This window comes from Sminthopsis crassicaudata, chromosome 2, assembly GCF_048593235.1.
Source record: "Sminthopsis crassicaudata isolate SCR6 chromosome 2, ASM4859323v1, whole genome shotgun sequence".
NCBI lineage: Eukaryota > Metazoa > Chordata > Mammalia > Dasyuromorphia > Dasyuridae > Sminthopsis > Sminthopsis crassicaudata.
The window spans coordinates 137468969-137490817 of NC_133618.1; the positions used below are offsets into that span (position 1 = coordinate 137468969).

Sequence of the window (21849 nt, forward strand, 5' to 3'; positions counted from 1 at the left end):
GGTACTGTGCTAAGTGCTTTCTAATTGTAATCTCATTGGATCTGTACTACAATCCTGGGAGGTAGGTACTATTATTTTTCCTATTTTACAGATGAGGAAACTGAGGCAGCCTGAGATTGGGTCTTGCCCAAGATCACACAGTTGGCAAAGTTTTTGAGGCTAGATTTGAATTTCCTTCCTAATACCAGGCCCACCTCTATATTCAGCCTTAATCTCTCTGAAATTCTAGTTCTGTATCACTTTTTGGATAACTCTACCTGGCTGTCTCCTAGGCATCTCAGATTAACATGTCCAAAATGACATTTTTCTCCCATAAATCCACTTTTCTTCTATTGATGGCAGCACCAGCTTTGTAACTTTGAAATTATCCTTGATCCTTCCTTCTACCCTATGGAATCAGTGGTTAAGTCATAAATTCTACCTTCGTAACATCTCATCAAAGTGCAATATAAATCAAGTTATTCTCATGAATAATAATCACATTCTAATAATAATAAAATATTTGATATGATAAATCATCACCATCCCTTACATTTACCTCTTTCTCTATTCACATGGTCTTTCTTGCAGCTCAGGTTTTTCTCATTTAGACTATCACAATAGCCTCTTAAGCAACCTCCCTTCTTCTAGCCTATTTTCTCTCCATTCTAGCCTATCAAAATCTTTTTTAAAATTAATTTTATAATTATACTTTTTTGACAGTATATATGCATGAACAATTTTTTTTTATAACACTATCCCTTGTATTCATTTTTCCAGATTTTCCCCTCCCTTCCTCTACTCCCTCCCCTAGATGACAGGCAATCTCATACATTTTACATGTGTTACAGTATAACCTAGATACAATATATGTGTGTAAATCCAATTTTCTTGTTGCACATTAAGTATTGGATTCCGAAAGTATAAGTAACCTGGGTAGATAGACAGTAGTGCTAATATTTTACATTCACTTCCCAGTGTTCCTTCTCTGGGTGTAGTTGTTTCTGTCCATCATTGATCAGGTGGAAGTGAGTTGGCTCTTCTTTATGTTGAAGATTTCCACTTCCATCAGAATACATCTTCATACAACATTGAAGTGTACAGCGATCTTCTGGTTCTGTTCATTTCCCTCAGCATCAGTTGATGTAAGTCTCTCCAAGCCTCTCTGTATTCCTCCTGCTGGTCATTTCTTACAGAGCAATAATATTCCATAGTCTTCATATATCATAATTTACCCAACCATTCTCCAATTGATGGACATCCATTCATCTTCCAGTTTCTAGCCACTATGAAAAGAGCTGCCACAAACATTTTGGCACATACAGGTCCCTTTCCCCTCCTCAGTATTTCTTTGGGATATAAGGCCAGTAGTAGCACTGCTGGATCAAAGGGTATGCACAGTTTGATAACTTTTTGGGCATAGTTCCAGATTGCTCTCCAAAATGGCCAGATTCTTTCACAACTCCACCAACAATGTATTAGTGTCCCAGTTTTCCCACAGCCCCTCCAACATTCATCATTATTTGTTCCTGTCATCTTAGCCAATCTGACAGGTGTGTAGTGGTATCTCAGAGTTGTCTTAATTTGCATTTCTCTGATCAGTAGTGATTTGGAACACTCTTTCATATGAGTAGATATAGTTTCAATTTCATTATCTGAGAATTGTCTGTTCATATCCTTTGACCATTTATCAATTGGAGAATGGTTTGATTTCTTATAAATTAGGATCAATTCTCTATATGTTTTGGAAATGAGACCTTTATCAGAACCTTTAACTATAAAATATTTTCCCAATTCATTACTTCCCTTCTAATCTTGTTTGCATTAGTATTGTTTGTACAGAAACTTTTTAGTTTGATGTAATCAAAATCTTCTATTTTGTGATCAATAATGATCTCTATTTCTTCTCTAGTCATAAATTTCTTCTTCCTCCACAGGTCTGAGAGGTAGACTATCCTTTGTTCCTCTAATCTACTTATGATCTCATTCTTTATGCCTAAATCATGGACCCATTTTGATCTTATCTTGGTATATGGTGTTAAGTGTGGATCCATATCTAATTTCTGGCATACTAATTTCCAATTTTCCCAACAGTTTTTTTCAAATAATGCATTTTTATCCCTAATGTTGATATCTTTGGGTTTATCAAACATTAGATTGTTGTAGTTGTACCCTTTTTTATCCTTTGTACCTACTCTGTTCCACTGATCGACTGGTCTATTTCTTAGCCAATACCAAATGGTTTTGGTGACTGCTGCTGCTATATAATATAGCTTTAGATCAGGTATACCTAGACCACCTTCATCTGACTTTTTTTTTTCATTAATTCCCTTGAAATTCTCGATCTTTTATTCTTCCATATGAACTTTGTTGTTATTTTTTCTAGGTCACTAAAATAGTTTCTTGGGAGTCTGATTGGTATAGCGCTAAATAAATAGATTAGTTTAGGGAGTATTGTCATCTTTATTATATTCGCTCATCCCTATCAAAATCTTTTTAAGGATCAAGCCTGAATTTGTCATTCCTTTATTCAAAAGCCTTCAGTGGTTCCCTACTATCACTAGAATGAACTTCACATTGGCATTTAAACACCTTTACAATCTGGCTGCCACTTACCTTTCCAGATATTTCCTATTTTCTTCCTTCATATATTTTCTATTACAGTGAAATTGTCCTGCCAGTTGTTGCCTATATAACTCTCCCATCTCCCATCTCTACTTCTTTACATAAATTGTTTCCATCTTCACTTCTACTTTTTAGAGTACCTAATTAGTTTCCTTGAAGGCACGGCTTAGGGACTTCCTCCTTACAAGCTCTTTCTTGATCATCCAATTGTTAATTTTCACCTTTTCCTTGTCATCTTGAAGTTATCTGCATATATATATATCTCAATACTCCAGTCCTTAAGTAGATCCAAACTCCTTGAGAACAGGGATTATTATTTTTTAATTCTATATCCACAGATATTTTAAAACTGTTGTATCATTGTGAATTAAATATTCAGGGACAGAATTAGGCAGTTTGTCCAGAATATGGAGTAAATGGGAGAGGAGTAGTATAAGATGAAACTCAAAGGGTAAGAAAGTCCTTGAATGCTAGAAAAAGAAATGGGAATTTTACTTAATAGGATGCTGCTGAAGATTTTGGAACATATGAAACGAAAAGAGGTGAGCCCTTGCTGTTCTGGAAGCACTAGGTGTCTGGGCATGTTAGCCCTATAGATCTCTCTCCCTCTGCCTGCCTGCCAAAGCTAAGTCAAAACTGCTTCCTCCTTCCTGTTCCTTGGCACTGAGATGGGCTTCCTAGAGCCCTATAAGCAAGAATTTGGCACTGCCAAATTGTACCAGGGATGGTCTTGCAGTCTACCCAAGGCTATTTCTGGGACAGTTCTAAATCTTAGGGAAAGTCTGTTTTGCTCTGAGTGACAAGGAGAAATGGGCTATGTATCATTATGGAAGGAATTATAGATAAAAAATCCAATATGCTCAACCAGGAGAAAGACTGGTTATCCTTTTGGAGGCTAATCTTTCAAAAGGAAAAGGTAACCAGAGAAGTACATAGATTCTTGAAAAAAAAAAAAAGTTGATTGATATTAAACACGCTTAAATGAATTTCAAGAGAGATACAGATCAAATTGAGGAGTCTGCTTTGTATGTGGAATAGATAGCTAAAGCTAGAATAATGAACACCATCCAACAGACCTCCAAATCTGGGAAAGTTCTATCCTACAAAGAAGTTCTTAGCATTTTGTGTGTATGTCATGGACCCCTTTGGCAATCTGATGAAGCCTATAGACCCCTTCTCTGAATTTTGTTTTTAAATGCATAAAATAAAACACGTGAGATCATGTATAATAATATATATGTATATTTCTGTTGGTTTCAGGTCTCCCACAAAAAGTTCTCCAGGAAGGGGAATTAAGAATAATGTATAATAATAATAATAATAATAATAATAATAATAATAATAATAAACACAAATAAATTTAAAAAGTTATAAGTTCATGGCCTTTTGTTAAAAATTTCTGTTCTAAAGCTTCTCTCAAAAACTCAAAGCAGAAGACAGATATGAATGCAAGGGTTCAAGAAACCCCCCTCACAAAAAAAAAAAAAAAAAAAAAAAAAAAAAAACACAGAAAGGATGAAAAAGGAATTACGCTTTAGTGGAAGCCCAGATGACCCAAAACTACTCATTCAAAAAACACAAAAGGTCAAAGAAAAATAAATGGATGAATTTTTACTGGTTTAGACAGAATCAAAGTATCATAACTCCTTTTCAAAAAATAGAAAAAAATTTAAAACAGCTATTAAGAGAGGAAAGAAATAATAGAATATAGTAGATTGTGGTCCTTTCATTTAATTGGTACTGACCTGGCACTATCTGAACAAAAGAGGTAAAATCTTTTTAGGAAGAGGCAAGTGGTTTCTTCTGGCTAAAAGAGACTCCATCAATGACTGATTAGTGAATAAATTATTTAGAAATTGCTCTATCCCATCTTCTGAATAAATTATTCAGAGATAATACTAAGGAGCTATATATTATTTCTATGAAATCTCCCTACTAGAAGGAAGGCTTTGGTTCTGAGAATATATATATCCATGAGGCTAATGTAAAGGGAGTTCTACTGGAACATTTAGCTTCTTGGTCCAATTGCCTTCAGAATGCTCTTCTAGCATTTAGGGAAGACCAGAAACTTCCATGATAACTCATTTGACACATAATAGTGCTGCTAATTAGAAAACTACCTATATTAGTGAAAGGAGACAAAATTCTCAAAGCAATTAGTGAACAGCTTTGCTCTAGGAACTTAGATTTGTTTTCATTGATTTGCAAAACTTTCTTTCTTTCTTTTTTTTTTTTTTTTTTTTTGCTCTTTAGTTGATTTTATATTTTGCACCATTTGATTTTTGCAAATATTTCAAGGATTTTTATGGAAAGTTAAATCTGTATATCATCAATTTGTAAATTGCATTGAAAAAAACCAAAACCAAAATAAATGAAAAGAGACAAGGAACTTTAAGGAGTACTGAGAAATTTATCATTTACATAAATGCCCTGATATATAACATTTAAAAAGTGTCAGGTATTCTGTTAAGTGCTGAAAATAAAAACAAAAGGAAAAGGCAGTTCTTGCTCTCAAGTTCAGTCTTGTATCCTCGGCTCAGAGATGAGAGAGGCAGTGTGAACTCTTAATTCCTCCTCCTGAAGAACTTTTGTGGGAGACCTGAAATCAACAGAGACCATAATACAAATGGAATACAGCTTTGTATGACTCTGCTATTCTGTTTTTTCCTTAACTCTGAGGAAGGATATTTCTAGAAGTTTAACAAAATAAGTTTTCCCTAATTATCTCTCCAACAGAATGAAATTATTCAAATTATCCAGTATGATTTCTCACAACAACTAGATTAGATGAGAAAAGAATGCCCAGATTCTGTCCCAGTATTATCATATGACAGGAAAAAAAAAATTGAAGTCTTTACAATATATTCAGAATCAGAAAAGAAAGACATTTGGACAAATCAATTAATATGGAATTCCAATTTTTAAAATTTTATTAATCGGGAATCTGTTTATTAAGAAGCTTCATCACGCCTGGCATAATACACGCACAAAGAGATATCTGTACACACATATACATTCACACTTGTACAATTAGGTTGCCCCACTTATAAAGGGAGCCCAAACCTTGGTGAATCACTGAGAGGGTTAGTAATCAGCAGTTCATGTTTTGTATACATATAAATTCTCAAGAAAAAAAAATTCCACTGTATCTCTTTATATTAAAAAAATCAAGGGCATCTAGGTGGCGAAGTGGATAGCGAACCAGCCCTGAAGTCAGGAGTTCCTGAGTTCAAATCTGACCTCAGGCACAACAGTTCCTGGCTGTATGACCCTGGGCAGGTCACTTAACCCCAATTGCCTCACCAAAAAAAAAAAAAAAAAAAAAAAAGTCTAGAAGCCCTTTATATCATTAATCCATTATAATTCTAAAATCCTGTAGTATGGAGTGATGGTAAGATATTCCTATTGTCTTTGGAGAGACAACTAAAAGATATTATGGACAGAATACTTGACTTAGAGGCAGGAAGGACAGAGTTTGACACATATTAACTGACTCAGAGCAAACCATCTCTCTGGATAATAATAATGATATTTAAAATACATATACACATCACATACTTATGTATATGTATATATTTGTATGTGTATAGATAGCTAGATGGCAGATTGCATAGAGTGAGTTCAAATATGACTTTCATTCCAATCCATTCTCCATTCTGTTGCCAAAAGAATTTCCTTAAAGAGCATGTCTTACCACTGAAGTAACTATATGGTCCAGTTGATAGAGTGACAGACCAGGAATCAGGAAGATTCATCTTCATGAATTCAAATCTAACCTCAGACAAACACTTACTAGCTATTTGAGCAAATCATTTAACCATAATTCAGTTTGCCTCAGTTTTCTCATCTATAAAATGAACTGAAGAAGGAAATAACAAATCACTCTAGTATCTTTCCCAATAAAACCAAAAAATGGATTTTTGAAAATTTGCCCACAACTGAAACAATTCAAATACAAAAACATACATACATAATACAAACTTTAAAGTACATTGTGAAAGTTGGCTATATTATTATTTGATGGTACTAGGGGATTAGGGTGGTATGATCTCTTAGCTATTATATTGTGAGTTCCTTGAGAACAGGTACTATCTTTTGTCTTTCTTTATATCCCCAGAGATTAGCAGTGGCTGACACACAGTAGGTACTTAATAAATGCTTATTAACTGACTGATTATATTTCCAAAATTCAAATGTAGCTGTTTTGATTTGTGGGACCACTATACCTTAGAACAAAGGTTCTTAACTTTTTGTGCACAGTCCATGTATAGGTTGCAAGTCATCAAGTAGACGAGGATTGGGTGGGGGGGAGGCTGGAAAGGGATTATATCTTTATTTTCACAAATTTCCAACCAAAATTCAACATTTTCTTCTATTATTTAAAAACATTATTCTGAGAAGGCCTCTATGGACCTCAATAGACTGTCAAAGAGATCTGGGACATTGAAAAAGAATTTTAGAGCAGTCCTACCTTAATTGATTGTAATTGTGAATGACTTTGGTTGGAAAAAGTTCTGGAAGTCAGTCTTTTGCTGACAAGCTTCTTGGGCATGGTCTTCAGGTGACAGATACAACAATCACTAATGGGTCTTTACTTTAACTGAGTAGTAGCTACCAAAGCTTGATAAGCCAGTCATCTTTGAGAGCCTTTGAGAGACCCGTCACCTTCATATGGCAAGGTAGCATCAAGGAAAGTTTGGTTCACTATGTAGTTATTAATATATCATTAACTTAACTCTTACCCACCATCCTCCTTTTCTTTGTAAAAAACTTTGAAAACTAAACTCAGTATTAATTAATTCTGAATTTTCCTTTGTCCTTATAGCTTCTCTGGGGTTCAGTTCAATAGCAGAAACTGAAGATGCCCTACTGAGGAATTTATTCCAAGGGTACCAGAAATGGGTTCGCCCTGTATTGAATGCCAATGATACCATAAAAGTGTATTTTGGGTTAAAAATATCTCAGCTCGTAGATGTGGTAAGTAACTATCATTGGAAATCTTACCACCACTTCTCCCCAAAATAGATTCATTAACCTGGTAATTTGACTAAGATCTAAAAATAAATTGTGAAAAAAAGGTTCATTAAAATTCTTGAAGGGACTTTTTTTAACTTTTTTTTTCTTTTGTTAGTTTTGCTAGGAATTAGTCCAAAATAAAGAGCAGAGCAAAATAGGGAAAGAGACATTTTTATTTTTCCTATTTTAGGGTAGATAATATACAGAGCACTATCTGTTGTGAGGGTCCCATTTGGAGTTATTATCCTAGAAAGTAAGACTTTCTAATAGACCCTCAGCTCTATTAGCTCATCTTCTAGAGACTCTTAATTAAGACATCCCTCTTACTCAAAGAACACGCTAACCTATATCTTTGCTTTTCCCTGTAACTACTAAGAGCATATTTTCTGAACTCCAAATTGGCCTATAAATTGGCACACAAGGTGTAACAAAGGTATTCCTTTGGCAAAACCTTGTTCACATTTTCTTCCCTTGAAATAGGTGCTAGGTATGGGATGTATGCTCATGATGGCTGTTTTTCATCATTTCAAACTCAAGCATCTTAGCAGTTGGCAAATTACTGAGAATGAAAATAGTTATTTCTGTGGAGTTGTCTAGACCCTTCCAAAGATGTCATTTAAATAGAAAGTGATCTTAGACAAATGATGACCTCACATAATGTTCTTTGTTTCAATTGACATGTTCTTTTTCTTGTCAATTTTCTAGGATGAAAAGAATCAGCTGATGACAACAAATGTATGGCTTAAACAGGTAAACCTAAAAATAAAAAGGTAACAAATAAAGAAAGTCAATTATTCTATGGAAGAATTTATAATTAGATTTTTTTAGGATAAAGGAAAGAAAAATTGCTAATAGGGAGCCTTGAGACCATTTGGCCTAAGTACTTGCCCCAATTCTTAAATCTGAATGCTCTCCCAATGCATTTCAGTAAAACTCAATAAGCATTTATTAAGTGCTAACTCTGTGTAGAGCACTGAGGGAGAAGGGAGATATTTAACATTTAGATAAGATGCAGTCCTACCCTTTTGGAATTTACAGATATAAACACAACAGAGATAATAATGCAAACATTACATAATAAATGTGTCATGCCCGTGAAAAATCATAATTATTCCTGAGGTAAGAAGGGAATCAGGAAAACTTCCTGTAGGAGGTAGCATTGGAATTGGTTTTAAAGGACTGGGTAGCACTTCAACTAGAGAAGAGATGATAAAACATCTCATACCAGGATAGGGAATTGTCAGGATTTAAATAGAGTTGAAAATCCCTGAATAGGACTATGCTCTTATGTTTGAAATTCAATTAGATTTCATGCTTTACCCAATAATGAATGCATAGCTAGGGAATGGGTCCAAACCTGTGATTTCACTCATTTAGGGGAACTGAAGAATGTGGAAACTCCTTCTTCCAATACAAGGTGGCAGCTTCTCTGCAAATAATAAATCATCTTAGATATCATATATCATATTTCTTGCTTTCTCAATGGGTGAGGAAGGGGGTGGAGGGAAAGAGACAATTTAGAACTAAAAATAAGAATTTTTTGAAAGGCAAAAAAATAAATTATATATAGTCTGAGAGAGTTACCCAGATCATTGTGAAGTTAAGTAGTTTGCCCAGGATCACACAATGAGTATGTGTCAGAAGCAGAATTGTACTCAAACCTAGCTGGCTTCCAGATTGACTTTCTATCCATTATACCAAGGAGTATCTTAACAAGCCATAAAATAACATGTTTAAAATTCAAATATTTGAAATGAACTTACTTTAAAATAAAAAAGTCTGCTTAGTCTCACTCCTTCCAACCCCTGCCACTTCTCTGTCTCTGTCTCTATCTCTGTCTCTCTCTTTCTCTCAATTACACTCCCACTTTCTCCCTTCCTCCCTTCATCTTTCTCCTTCCCTCCCTTCTTTTCTCTTTTCTCTCATTATGTCTTTGTCTCAGTCAGTGTGTCTCTCTTTCACTTCCTCCCTCCCTCCCCCCTCTCTCTTTCCCTCTCACTTTTTCAGATCATTTGCAAACAAATATTTAGGAAAAAATACTAAGGTAGTACATTAACTTCTTCTATCACTTAAGTCTAATGAAATAAATGATATTCTGGTGTCATTATGCTCAATTATTTCTACTTACAAGCCACAAAGTTGCATGCACACTGTGGTAGGTAGGATTGATAGAAGATGTGGGTTTGGATCTCAGATCTGCCACTTCCTAGCTATATAGTATTGAACAAATCTTTTCATCTCCCTGAGCAACATTGTTCTCATATGAAAAAAAAAAAAAGTAGGATGACTAGTCTACCTCCAAGATCCCTTCTAGCTCTGAATCCTATAATCAATCATCTGATTGACTTGTTATTGACTGATACCTCTGTCAGTCAGTGACATAACTGGAGAGTGAAAGGACTATTGTTCTCACCTTCCTTTTTTTTCATGTTGTCTTTCTAGGATTCTTAACCCAGATGAAACACATCCTGGAATATAATTATTTTAATCTGAGATATATATCAGATTTTTAAAATATGGCTAATATATATATATATGTATGTGTGTGTATATATATATACATATATATACATATATATATATATATATATATATATACACACACACACACACATACATATAAAGCTTCAATTTCCAAAAACTGGAAGAGAACAGAGTCTAAAATTCTAGGCCAAGTGAGTTTGACTTTGACTCGTGGGAAAATTCTAGAACATATTATTAAAGGCAGAGTTAGTGAATTTCTAGAAAGGAAACAATGATTACAAAGAGCCAATATGACTTTACTAAGAACAGGTTATTCCAAACTAACCTTATTTCTTATTTGACAGGGCTACTAAACTGGTAGATCAAGGGAACATTGTAAATATATTTTAATTGGATTTTACAAAGAATTTGTCAGAGTCTCTCATGCTTTTCTTATGAACAAGATGGAGAGATGTAGGTTAAAAAAGGTAAAGTAGAGGCTTTGGAATTGGTTCAATGGCTGGAAAGAGAAGAGTTGTTATTAATAGAACTGTGACAACTTGGAAAGAAATCTCCAGTAGAGGAATCTGTGCTTGACACCATGGTGCTGGGCATATCATGCTGTTTAATATTTTTACTAGTGACTTGGATAAAATTATGGAATGCTTGTCAAATTTGCAGATGACACAAAGCTTAGAGGACTAGCTAAAAAAATACACAAGCAAATATCAGGATTAAAAAAAAATCATGGTTGTCTAGAATGCTGAACAAAATCTAATAAGATTAAAGACAGTGGGAGTAAATGGAGTCTTATTCTTGGACCTCCCAAAAAAACCCATTTTTGCTAGTACATAATGGGGGAGGCATGGCTATATGTAAGTTCTGAACAAGATCTGCAGTTTTAGTCATTTGAAAATTTGATGTAAGTAAATCACATGATATGGCAGCCAAGACATTTAATACAATCTTGGGCTGAATTAAGAAAGGTATAGCGAGATCATCCAGCTCTGCTCTGACTTGGGCAGATTCCATCTGGAACACTGTATTCAGTTTTGGGTGGCACATTTTAGTATGGAACATCGATAAGCTGAGGAATACCCAGAATTTGGTAACCATGATATCAAAGGACTTCTAATTCATGTTCTTTGAGGTTAGGTTGAAAGAACTAGAGATTTTTAGCCTGAAGAGAGGAGATGCAAAGAAAACACAATAACTGTCTTCAAGTTTTTAAAGAATGGCTCCATAAAAGAAAGAATACTTTTCCTGGATTCATGGAACTAGATTAGGAGCAATGGATGGGAGTTGGAATCAAATCAAGAGAAGTATCCCAAGAGTTAAAGTTTTTCCAAGAAGAATAAACTGTCTTGGGTTGCAAATGGCTCTAGGGGCACTGGCAAAACATATAGTTGGTATAAGCAGTCAATGGCATATTCTATCAATACCCCTCATTGGAGGTGTTCAAGCAAAGATTGGAAGAGAGTTTGTCAGGAATGCTACAGAATACTACAGAAAAAATGTTCCTGCATGAACCCTGGGGTCCTTTCCTACTTAGATTAGTAAAAAAAAAAGTTCTTGCATGCATTGCTAGCAAGAAGTGAAAAGATTTAATAGTCAAAACTGATTATTAGTTTACTCACAACCAAAGTTGTCCAGAAAGAGTTAATGTGTGCCCAGGATCTATACCAGAGGTGTTAAACACAGGGGCTCAGCTGCAAAATTCCCAAAGGCATAGGAAGCATTTAACAAAATAAAATTACATTTTAAAATCTAAGGGATTCTTATGTACAAATTAGTGACCCCCCATTTCTATTTAAATTTGACACCACTGATTTAAATGACCATATCCTATCTTTCAGAGAGTTTATCCTAGTATTCAACTATCATATATTATGTCCCTGGGTAAATATTTGAGATTCAGTAGAAGAAATAATTAAATGAAGGATGTTTGTTGTCTCAGCTGTACAACTGATGTGCAATTCAAAGAGTTAGTCTATCATGCACTCAAATCTGTTACATACTCTGGAAAAAGAAAGTGAACTGGGTTTACAATTAAATAGGAGAAAGCTAGGAACCTAGATTGCTTTTGGGAAATTGTCCTGTGCTTTTAATGACTCCTGGATTCTCCCTGAAACAGAGACGCATCTTTTTAATATTGGTATTCATCCAAGGATAATGTTGACTATAAATCATGAAATACCACATCATGTGAAGAATTAAAATGGCAGTTCACTCAAAGGGCACTGAGAAAACAGATGGTGGACATAAGTAGGCCATAGCATATCTAGCCAATCAACAAGCATTTATTATGTTTCAGTCACTATTTACAATGCCTGTAAAAAAAAAAAAAAAAAAAAAGGAAAAAAATCTTTGCTTTAATGGAACTTCCATTCTATCAGGGGAAACAGCATGTACAGATGTATTATTAAGTGTAAAATATATATAAATATATTAAATAAATATAACCATATTGTAGGAAGTATCTATCTCCCTTGTTCCTCCAGGGCCAAGCAGTACAAGTCTAATCCTTCTCACAACCAATTGTCTAGAGACAATGATCACATCCTGCCTTCATTTTCCTACTTTGCTTAAGTAGAGAACTAATTATATCATTTTATCTACAGCCAATCACCACTGATAATATTTCTGTGCTCATTTTAAATGTATTTTCCTATGACAGCAGCAGTAGAGAAGAGTTCAGAAAATACTGGACTTAGGAGTCATTATATAGAGATTTGACTAATGTAAGAGATAGATGGTGGCGTGGTAGAGAGTCAGGAAGATCTGAGTTCAAATCCAGCCTTAGACACTAGCTGTGTGACCTTTGGCAAGTCACTTAGCCTGCTTGCCTCAGTTTTCCCATATGTAAAATGAGAATAATAATAACACCTACCTCCATGGTTGCTGTGAGGATCAAATGAGATAATAATTGCTCATCAGCCTTTCCTTATTTCAAATCCTAGTGAAAATAGCTATGTAACTTTGGCTGCAATTACTCAACTCCTCCAGTTTTCACAAATCAAATCAAAATGCACACATCAGAAAGGAAGTGAGCCTCCATTCCCTCATGTCCAAAATGAAGGATTTTGTGTAAGTTATTTCTAAGGTTTCTTCCAAGTGCTAATGTTCTATGAATAGGAATTTCCTCTAGAGACCCAAGACCCAGAATACAGATTCCAGGTGAGAGTCTGTAATTCTGTGACTTTTATTTTTGTTCAGTCATTTCAGTCGTGTCCAATACTTTGTAACTGCAATTGCAGTTTATTTGGTAGAGATACTGGAGTAGTTTATTGATTCCTTTTCTAGATCATTTTATGGATGAGAAAACTAAGGTAAACAAGGTTAAATGATTTGTCCAGAGTCATCCCACCAAAGACCTTCATCAAGGCCTAGATAAATGTTCAAAGCAGACTTCAATGGGGAGCTATTTTTATTTATATTGATTTTACTTTGCATATACTTTTTCCTCTTTCCTTTGCACTCTACGAAGTAATCAAAACCCATAAACGATAAATATATTATTAATAGTGACTCACTGAGTCAGCACGAGAAACTACTTAATGTCCTGAGCTCCTGATTTCTGCTCCCTCCACTCCAAGGTTAAAAAGACCTTAGTTCAGGGAGACTATTAGAAGCAAATGAGAAATTGAACCCAATTTTCCTTCAGTGACATAAATCTGGCTCTTTTTGACAGGAACTATGGAACACATCAAAGAACTATGGATATCAAAGAGCCTTAGAGCTCACTGAGGTCAAGCTCTTCCTTTTATAAATGGAAGAAATGTGTAGATTAGTATTTGTCATTGATTTAGAGTCAGAAATCACCCCAAAAGTCATCTAATCCAAGTTCCCCAAGCTCAAAGCTTATTTTATTTTACCAGCACTTAGCACATAGTAGGTGCTTAATAGTTATTGGTTGATTTAGAGATGAGGAAACTAAGGCCTAAAGGAGTTAAATAAGCATTGGGTAAGAACAAACTTGAAAGAAAGACTTTATAAGACAGCTTTCCTAAGGGGACAAGGGTCAGCAAGAATAAAAAATTCATCTTCTGAGTCACCAAGTTTTACAGTTCAGTAGGTAAGTGTAATTATAGATATATGACTCCTCTATCCCTGTGAAAATTTTCACAGATGTGTCAGCAGTTAAGAGTTAAAAATGCAGACTGGAGAAGGGTCCTCCAAGGTAAATGGATGCTCTTTAAGCACTATGCTAGTAATTTCTCAGATGCCTGCAATGTGCTTAACATTCCTACCACAAGTTAAAATCATAACGATGATGATTAATGATAATAGTCTATGATTGTAGAATATATCACTTCTATATGTAAAATTCGTTTTAGTCTTAGAGAATTAGAGAATTTAAGTGGGGCAAGAATTATTATTATTATTATTAATATAAGTTATAGGAGCAGGGCTCGAGGAGACAGGAAAGCAGCGATTATTGCTAATAGGACCAAGTGGTTTGTGGGTTTAAAGACAGCTCCAATGTGTGTGTATTCCTATATTCATTTCAGTGCTCTGCCTTTAAAAAGAGGGCAGCTATATGGTACAGAGAATAGTGCTCAGGGCCAGGAGTCAGGAAAACTTGACTCAGATACTAGCCTTGTGATCCTGGACAAGTTATTTAACCCCCTATTTGCCTTAATTTCCTCATATGTAAAATAGAAATAATTATAGCACCTACCTCCCAGAGTTGTTGTATTAAATGAGATAGCAATTAAGTACTTAACTATTCCAGTAAGCACAATATATAAATGTCCGCTATTATTATGATTATTATTATTAACATGTATTCTAAGAAGAGAATTAGATTTATTCTCATTCTAAGGCCATCTATTAGCAGCAAATAATAGCAAGAAGGTTCTAGGATCTTTGGATTGCAGTTCCTAAAGTAGCCCTTATAACATAAGCTTGAGTAGATTAATGGGAAGGCTTAGCACAGAACCTGGCACATAGTAGGTGCTTAATAAATGTTGATTGATTGATTGATTCAGGGGAAGCAAAAAAGATGGTTGAAGCCTTATGTTGGCATATAAACAAGCACAACTTTATGGAATCTTACTATCTGTGACTTTCCCTGTGTTTGTGTTGCTTTGTGGTGTGTATAATGTGTCTCTGGAATAAGTTTTAATGTATTCTATGATAAAGTAAACTGCTTAGAGGACTTTGGCACACTATGGGATTGACAATTAGACTGTGTCACAAACTTGCCTACAACTTTGGAGTCTTTCCTTATACTTTCAGAATATTTGTGTCAGAAGTCACAGAAAACTTGGAAATCATTTTCTTTCCTCAGATCTAATCCCATTAAAACTGGGAAGCTGGATCACTTGCCATCATGGTCACTTGAGTACATCATCCATCCTTCTAGTCCCAGCTAAGGACCTTATATATTATGGCAAAGCCTAGGTGCCCTAGGGTCTTTATACTGGAATTTTCAAACTACCTCTGGGGAATCTGTGCAAGCTTGGTACCATTGTAACTGAGACTTGCTTTGGTCATTTATCATCTCCATCCATCTTAAGAAAAATAAAGTTGGTTAGCTATTTGTCAAGCTTGGTACTTCAAGTCAGAATTGTTTCTCCAATAACTGTTTTTTTTTTTAAATCAACTAAGAGTACAAAGAATATTTAATTCAATAAAACATTTATTAGGGTTTATTGTTGAAGGTGACTAATATGAGTACTTTCAAGTTCAAGTTTGACATTAGGATGAAATGAGATGCTTAAGTATCACTGAGCAGTTAACAAAAAGATAGATTTCTTTGCTCAGGCACAAATAAATGCGTAAGGATACAGAAGATATTTAGTTTTTCTGAGTGCACCAGAACACACACAACTTTTCAACATATGGAAATACATTTAGTCATTAGGGTAGTCTATGGTAAAGGATATTATGATTCATGTGGTCTTCAGAAATCCAACAAATCAGAGTTTCTATGCATTTAGGTGACCAGGAAGGTATGTCAAAGGAGACAAGGGTGAATCAAATTCTAGGAATAGCTCTGTTGTTTTTTAGAGAAAATAATTGCAGAAAATAAGAAACCCTGATCTTACCAAATTTATTGTATGCCCAGAGCTGGGACTGATACAAATTTACAAGGCATAGTCCCTGCCCTCATAGAGTTTATAATCTAGTTGGAAAATAAAATGCATATATTAGATAATTGTAATATGTAACTGTTATAGGATAGGATAGTATAATATGTGGGCAGCTAGGTGGCACAATAGATAGAGCTCTGAGCTTGCTATCAGAAAGACTCATCTTCCTGAGTTCAAATCTGGATTCTGACACTTACAAGTTGTATGACTTGGGCAAGTCATTTAATCCTGTCTGCATCTGTAAAATGAGCTGCAGAAGGAAATGGCAAACCACTCTAGAATCTTTGCTAAGAAAACTCCAAATGGGGTCAGGAAGAGTTAGACATGACTGAAAAAACTGAACACACATGTACTAAAATGTGATATGCTATAAAAATATATAATGGAGGAAATTCCATCATGCAAAAAATACAAGATTTGGAGTTATGCTACCCCTGGCTATGTAACCTTGGACAAAGTCACACAATGTAATAAGTGAGACCTCTCTGAGACTTAGTTTCTTCATCTGTAACATGGTGGTAATAATATCCAAATAATATACAATAATATCGATATTCTACCTCAAGTTATATCAAGTGTTACATAAATAACAACTGTTTTTAGTAAGGAGGAACAAAACAAGATAGAACCAAGTAACCCAGTCATCTGCCTCTAAAATCATTGGATCACCACAGCTCTAGAACTAGAAGGGACCTTTCAGAAATTCATCTAGTCCAATCTCCTCCTTTTACAGATAAGGAAATTCAAAACCAATTTTCAATTAGATTTAAAACCAAGCCTTCTGACTTTTAGAAATAAACCAAAGGGTTTTGAGAATATATCCAGAGTTTCCTACTTTTATTTAATGGAATGGATTGAAATCATTTCAATTTTCAGCTGTGACCATCTTGACATGTTTCCTTGGTTCTTGACATGGTTCCTTTGGTTCTGCCCCTTCTCCTTACCACAAACAAAGGCTATTTATAATTCTTATTTCCTAAACTGACAGCTCAACTATCTCATCTAGGATGGACTCCCCAGATAGGCCCAAAGGCCATTTGGCAGATATTTACCTTAAAACTAAAGTGAAACAAAATTAATTTTATTTTGAGAAATTCACAATGCACTTACCCTCTTATAAACTGAGTCACCTTATTAGATTACAAAGTTTGGGAATCAGTGAGAGAGCTCATTGTAGAAGGGAGAAGGGAGACAGAATCATTAGTTCTGGCATCACTATTTGAATCCCAGCTCCATCATATGATCTTAGATGAATCATTTCTAGTCTCTGGGTCCATCTTTAGTCCTCATTTTTGCCATTTGAAAAATAAGAGTGTTGGGCCAGTTGATATCTAAAGTCTCATCTATCTCTAAAGTGCTGATATTATGACTCTGAATTACATATTTGATCCTCATCCATATTTGATTTAACTTTTAAACTGAATAATTTTAAAGGTTGAGTTATTTACAATGAGAAAAATCCAATTTAGTAGGGTTTAAGTGGAATATTGTTTCAGATCATCATAACCTCACCAGGCAAAGGTTATTTTATGTAAATGTGCAAGGAAAGAAAATGAAGGTGGAAATGTTATAGTACATATTTAGAATCAAAGATTTTTTTTTCCTGTGGATTAACTTTAATATTTGGTTCTACTGTCTAGCCACCTCTTCCCTTATTCCATTTCCTATTGTGGCTGGTGTTAAATAGCCCTGAGTTCATATTTGAAAAGAGTTTTGGGAGTCTTGACTGGAACAGGCTGCACAAACCTGGGATGTTATTTTTAAGGTGCCACTGGCAAGAGAGAAGACCAAGGAGAGGAGCCCTCCTGAGGTTCCAGAGCTGTAGGAGATCAAGGGTCAGGAGCAGGGATATTGCCAACAATTTCCTGGGGCTTTTAAGAGAATGGGTCCTGGGGAGTTGTGACTTGAAGTCTCTTCACCACCATTGTGGATAGGTTGGTAGCAAGAATGACAGTGCTATTGCTGGTAGTCCTTTGCACAGTATTACCAAGTGGATTATCATCATAGCATTATAGCTTTAGAGGTGAAAGGGAACCTTAGAGACTATTCGAGCCAACCTCCTCATTTTACAGAAGAAGAATTGAGGCAAACAGAGATGGCTTGCTCAGGGTCACACAGCTAGTGTCTGAGGCAGGATTTGCAAATTCAGCTCTCTATCAATTGAACTGTGCTGACCCAAACCCATATTACTATTATTTTCTTCAAGAATTTTAAATGGGTGGAAGTTTCACTGTCCACGCTTGCCTTCATAGTGTCTCTACTCATAAATTTTAGTCCCCTCTTAAGTAAATATTTTGACATTTTGATTGGGGATGAGAATGGTAAATTAGTTCAGAAAAGGAATCTTTCTGAAATTATTCTGAATTTCTTTCATGTACAGATTGTACTAGACGACTTCGAACTCTCAAATGATTAAGAGATTGTGATTCTGAATTCAAGATGGCAGACTATGAAACTCTCTCCTCTTAAAAAATAGCTTCTCCAGGATAATTTTCTGAAATCCAGATACATGGATACTGCCAATCTAAAATCAATCTCTAAGATTTTTCAGCTTAACATGAAATCATAGAATTCTACATGTGTTTCAAGGTGCTTAGTTGAGTATCAATCACAGGGTTCAGAACATCAATAAACTAAAGAGGCTTAGTGGTTGAGTCTATGCAATAAAAATTTTTGAATCAAAAAAGGAGTCAGTCCAGAGTTTTTAGCCACCATAATTGCTCAATTAAATCAATAGCAAGGTTGATCTGATGAATTGTATAGGAAATGATTATTAACACAATTTAAAATAAGACAAACAAAATGCTCATGCCCCTGGCTGTAAGTAAATAGAGTTCATTTGCTCCTTCTGTGGTGAATGCCAGCTACTACATTCTGACCACATGTAGACCCCATAGAAAAGCCCTATAAGGTGCCAAGAACTCTACTGTAACACTGGTCATTCTGCATTGACCTCTTTAATCTTCCACAAAGGTTTTTGGCTCCTAAGAGCCAATTGTTACATTGTTACTATTTACAACAAAATCAATAAAGATTCAAATGGGTCTTGATGTATTGTTTTGTTGATTGTCTAGAGACTTAGGAGAACATGGAGAAAATGTTAATAATGAAAATTAAATTTAAATGTATATAGGGACTTACTAGCATGACTAGATTTGCCCAGGGTTCAACTTAGACTTTTAGATAGTGGAACACAGAGTTTGACGGGAAGAATATCCATCATGGAACATGACACAAGGATATTTCATCCTGCTAAAATTCATGAACTAAAGTATTTTTTTGAGTCAAAGTCCCCCAAATCTTGAATCTTAGCTGAAAGGGAACTTGGAGGCCACCTGGTCCAACTCATACTTGTTTGGGAAACTCATCTACCATATCCTTAACTGGTCTCTGCTTGAAATGGAACCAACTACCTCCTAAGACAAACATTTCCATTCTTGGATGATTATAACGGCTAGGAATATTTCCTTACATTAAATCTAAATCTACCATTCTCTAACTTCTACCCACTGTTGCTTGTTCTGCTTTCTGACACAAAGCAGAAAAAGTTGAAATCCCATCCATATGACAACACTTCTTGAAAGTATTTGGAACTCATTATTATATACTATTTTCTTCTTCTCTGCTATTTTCTACTGACCTGTGACTCAGATATGCCCCTCAAAGTAGCAATAAGTGTTTTGGGGACAATTGTCTTTACAAGACCTCTGTTTGGTGCATTTACCTTTAGTAGTCAGCCAATAGACATATTTAGCTTAAAGCAAAAGCATTTAAATGATGGTACCTACAAGATGTTTCTCCATAAATTTTTGACACACTTTCCCTCAAAAACATACATTGTCAGTGGGAAGAATGGGCACAAAGTTAGGCTACACTGGTTGTAAAGCATACAAATAGGGAACACAGATGGCCAAGGCCTCTGGTACCATAGGACTTACATGTCTATTCCCTTTTGGTATTTTCATTTTATTTCCCCGTAGATGGAGCATAAAGAAAGGGTAGTTTGCTCAGTTGTTATGTGGTTCTACTGCTCTCTTCATCATAACTGGAAAAGTTAATTCTGTCTTGAATCCATAATTGTTCCTTTTGTCTGTAACTAAGGGTCACATCCTTGGAGACAGTTTTACTGATTCAAAACTCATCCCCTTTCACCTCCTACTAGATGCATAGCTTTGCTACTTGATGCCATGATCAATGGAGGAAGAGAAGTAGATACTCTTTCTCCCTCCATTTTCCTCAGATAAAAGTGCAGAAGTTCTATTCCACAAAACTATTTCCTGCTGTGGTGGACTCTTAACTCAACTTTCAAATTGGCAAACCATTAAAATTATGCCCGATCTTTGGTTAAATACTAAATCTTAATAATGGTAAGTTACCCCTCTGGTGCCATTAGGAAGAACTCCTTCACACTTTATAAAGGAGTAACAAGGATAGACATATTTGTATATTTTGTTTAACCCATTAATAACTCATCTTTCTGTTGCCTATTCTATGATTTCATTAATGGGTTAAAGAGAACTTCTTTCCCTCATTCTACACAATTACTTATGAATATGTCTTTTTTCTTTCATTAGACTATAAATTCCTTGAGATTGGCTTTGTTTCTTCTTTGAGTAATGTGGCTAAACATTATTACTAGGTTATGTCCTATATCTAGTTGGTGGTCAAAAAATATTTGTTGAATTGAATCAAACTATCCTATAAATGTACATTCTACCAAATGTTTTCTGAAATGCCACTTGCTTTAAGGAACTACTTATGTGGAAATTAAATGAAGACTAGTTTACATTCCAACCATCTGTCTTCCAATCTTGTAACTGTGGAGCATACAACTAGATGTCCCAGTCCCATTTTGGATTGGGATAGACATTTTCTTTATTAAACCAAAGGCAAGAGAAGGGGAGATGTTATCCTGACTATAGTAAACCCTGAAAATTGGCTATGTTATTGTGATTAAGGAGGTGTGAGTAAAGGTTATATTTTTTAAATTTTCTGAATTTCATTCCTCTAAATATATTATCTCCCTGAGGACTCAACTCCAAAAACAAAACAAATATAAACACAAAGATTTTTACTGAGAAAAAAAAATGTTGAATCAACATTCCTGATTATGAATTAGATTTAGATACTGAGTAACTAAGTACCCAAAGGGTCCACTAGCACAGTGAGAATTTCAAAGGGCCCTAAAAACTACCCACATATAATCCCCAAATAGAAGAGGCTTCATTGTAAATCTGTTGTTGTTGATTCATTTTTCAGTTATGTCCAACTGTGTGCCACCGCATTTGGGTTTTTTTGTTTTTGTGTTGCAATGATACTGGAATGGTTTGCCATTTCCTTTTCTAGCCCACTTTACAGATAAGAAAATTAATGCTAACAGGTAAAAGTGACTTGCTTGGGGTCAAACAGCTTGTAAAGGGATTGAGACCAGATTTGAATTCAAGAAGTCTAGTTTTCTGACTCCAGGCCCAGTATTCTATCCATCATGACACCTCGCTCATAACACCCTAAATTATTATGAGAGAAATATTTGAGCTTTTTGCCCATAAGAACTAGCCCATATCTAGATCCAAGAGATTAGATTTTTAAAGAGAATTTTCATTCATGTGGCCATTAAAAAGGATGGGGTGATCACATAGAGACAATGAAGAATAATTTATCTTTATGG

General features: G+C 35.0%; 1 protein-coding gene across 1 annotated transcript in view; it reads left to right on the forward strand.

The window, feature by feature from the left end:
- Positions 1-21849, forward strand: part of CHRNB3 (cholinergic receptor nicotinic beta 3 subunit) — a 38420-nt gene that overhangs the window by 9505 nt on the left and 7066 nt on the right. Inside the window, exons 2-3 of the mRNA XM_074285040.1 lie at positions 7430-7581; positions 8326-8370. Of these exons, the coding sequence (XP_074141141.1) occupies positions 7430-7581; positions 8326-8370 (197 nt within the window). The remainder of the gene's footprint in view (positions 1-7429; positions 7582-8325; positions 8371-21849) is intronic.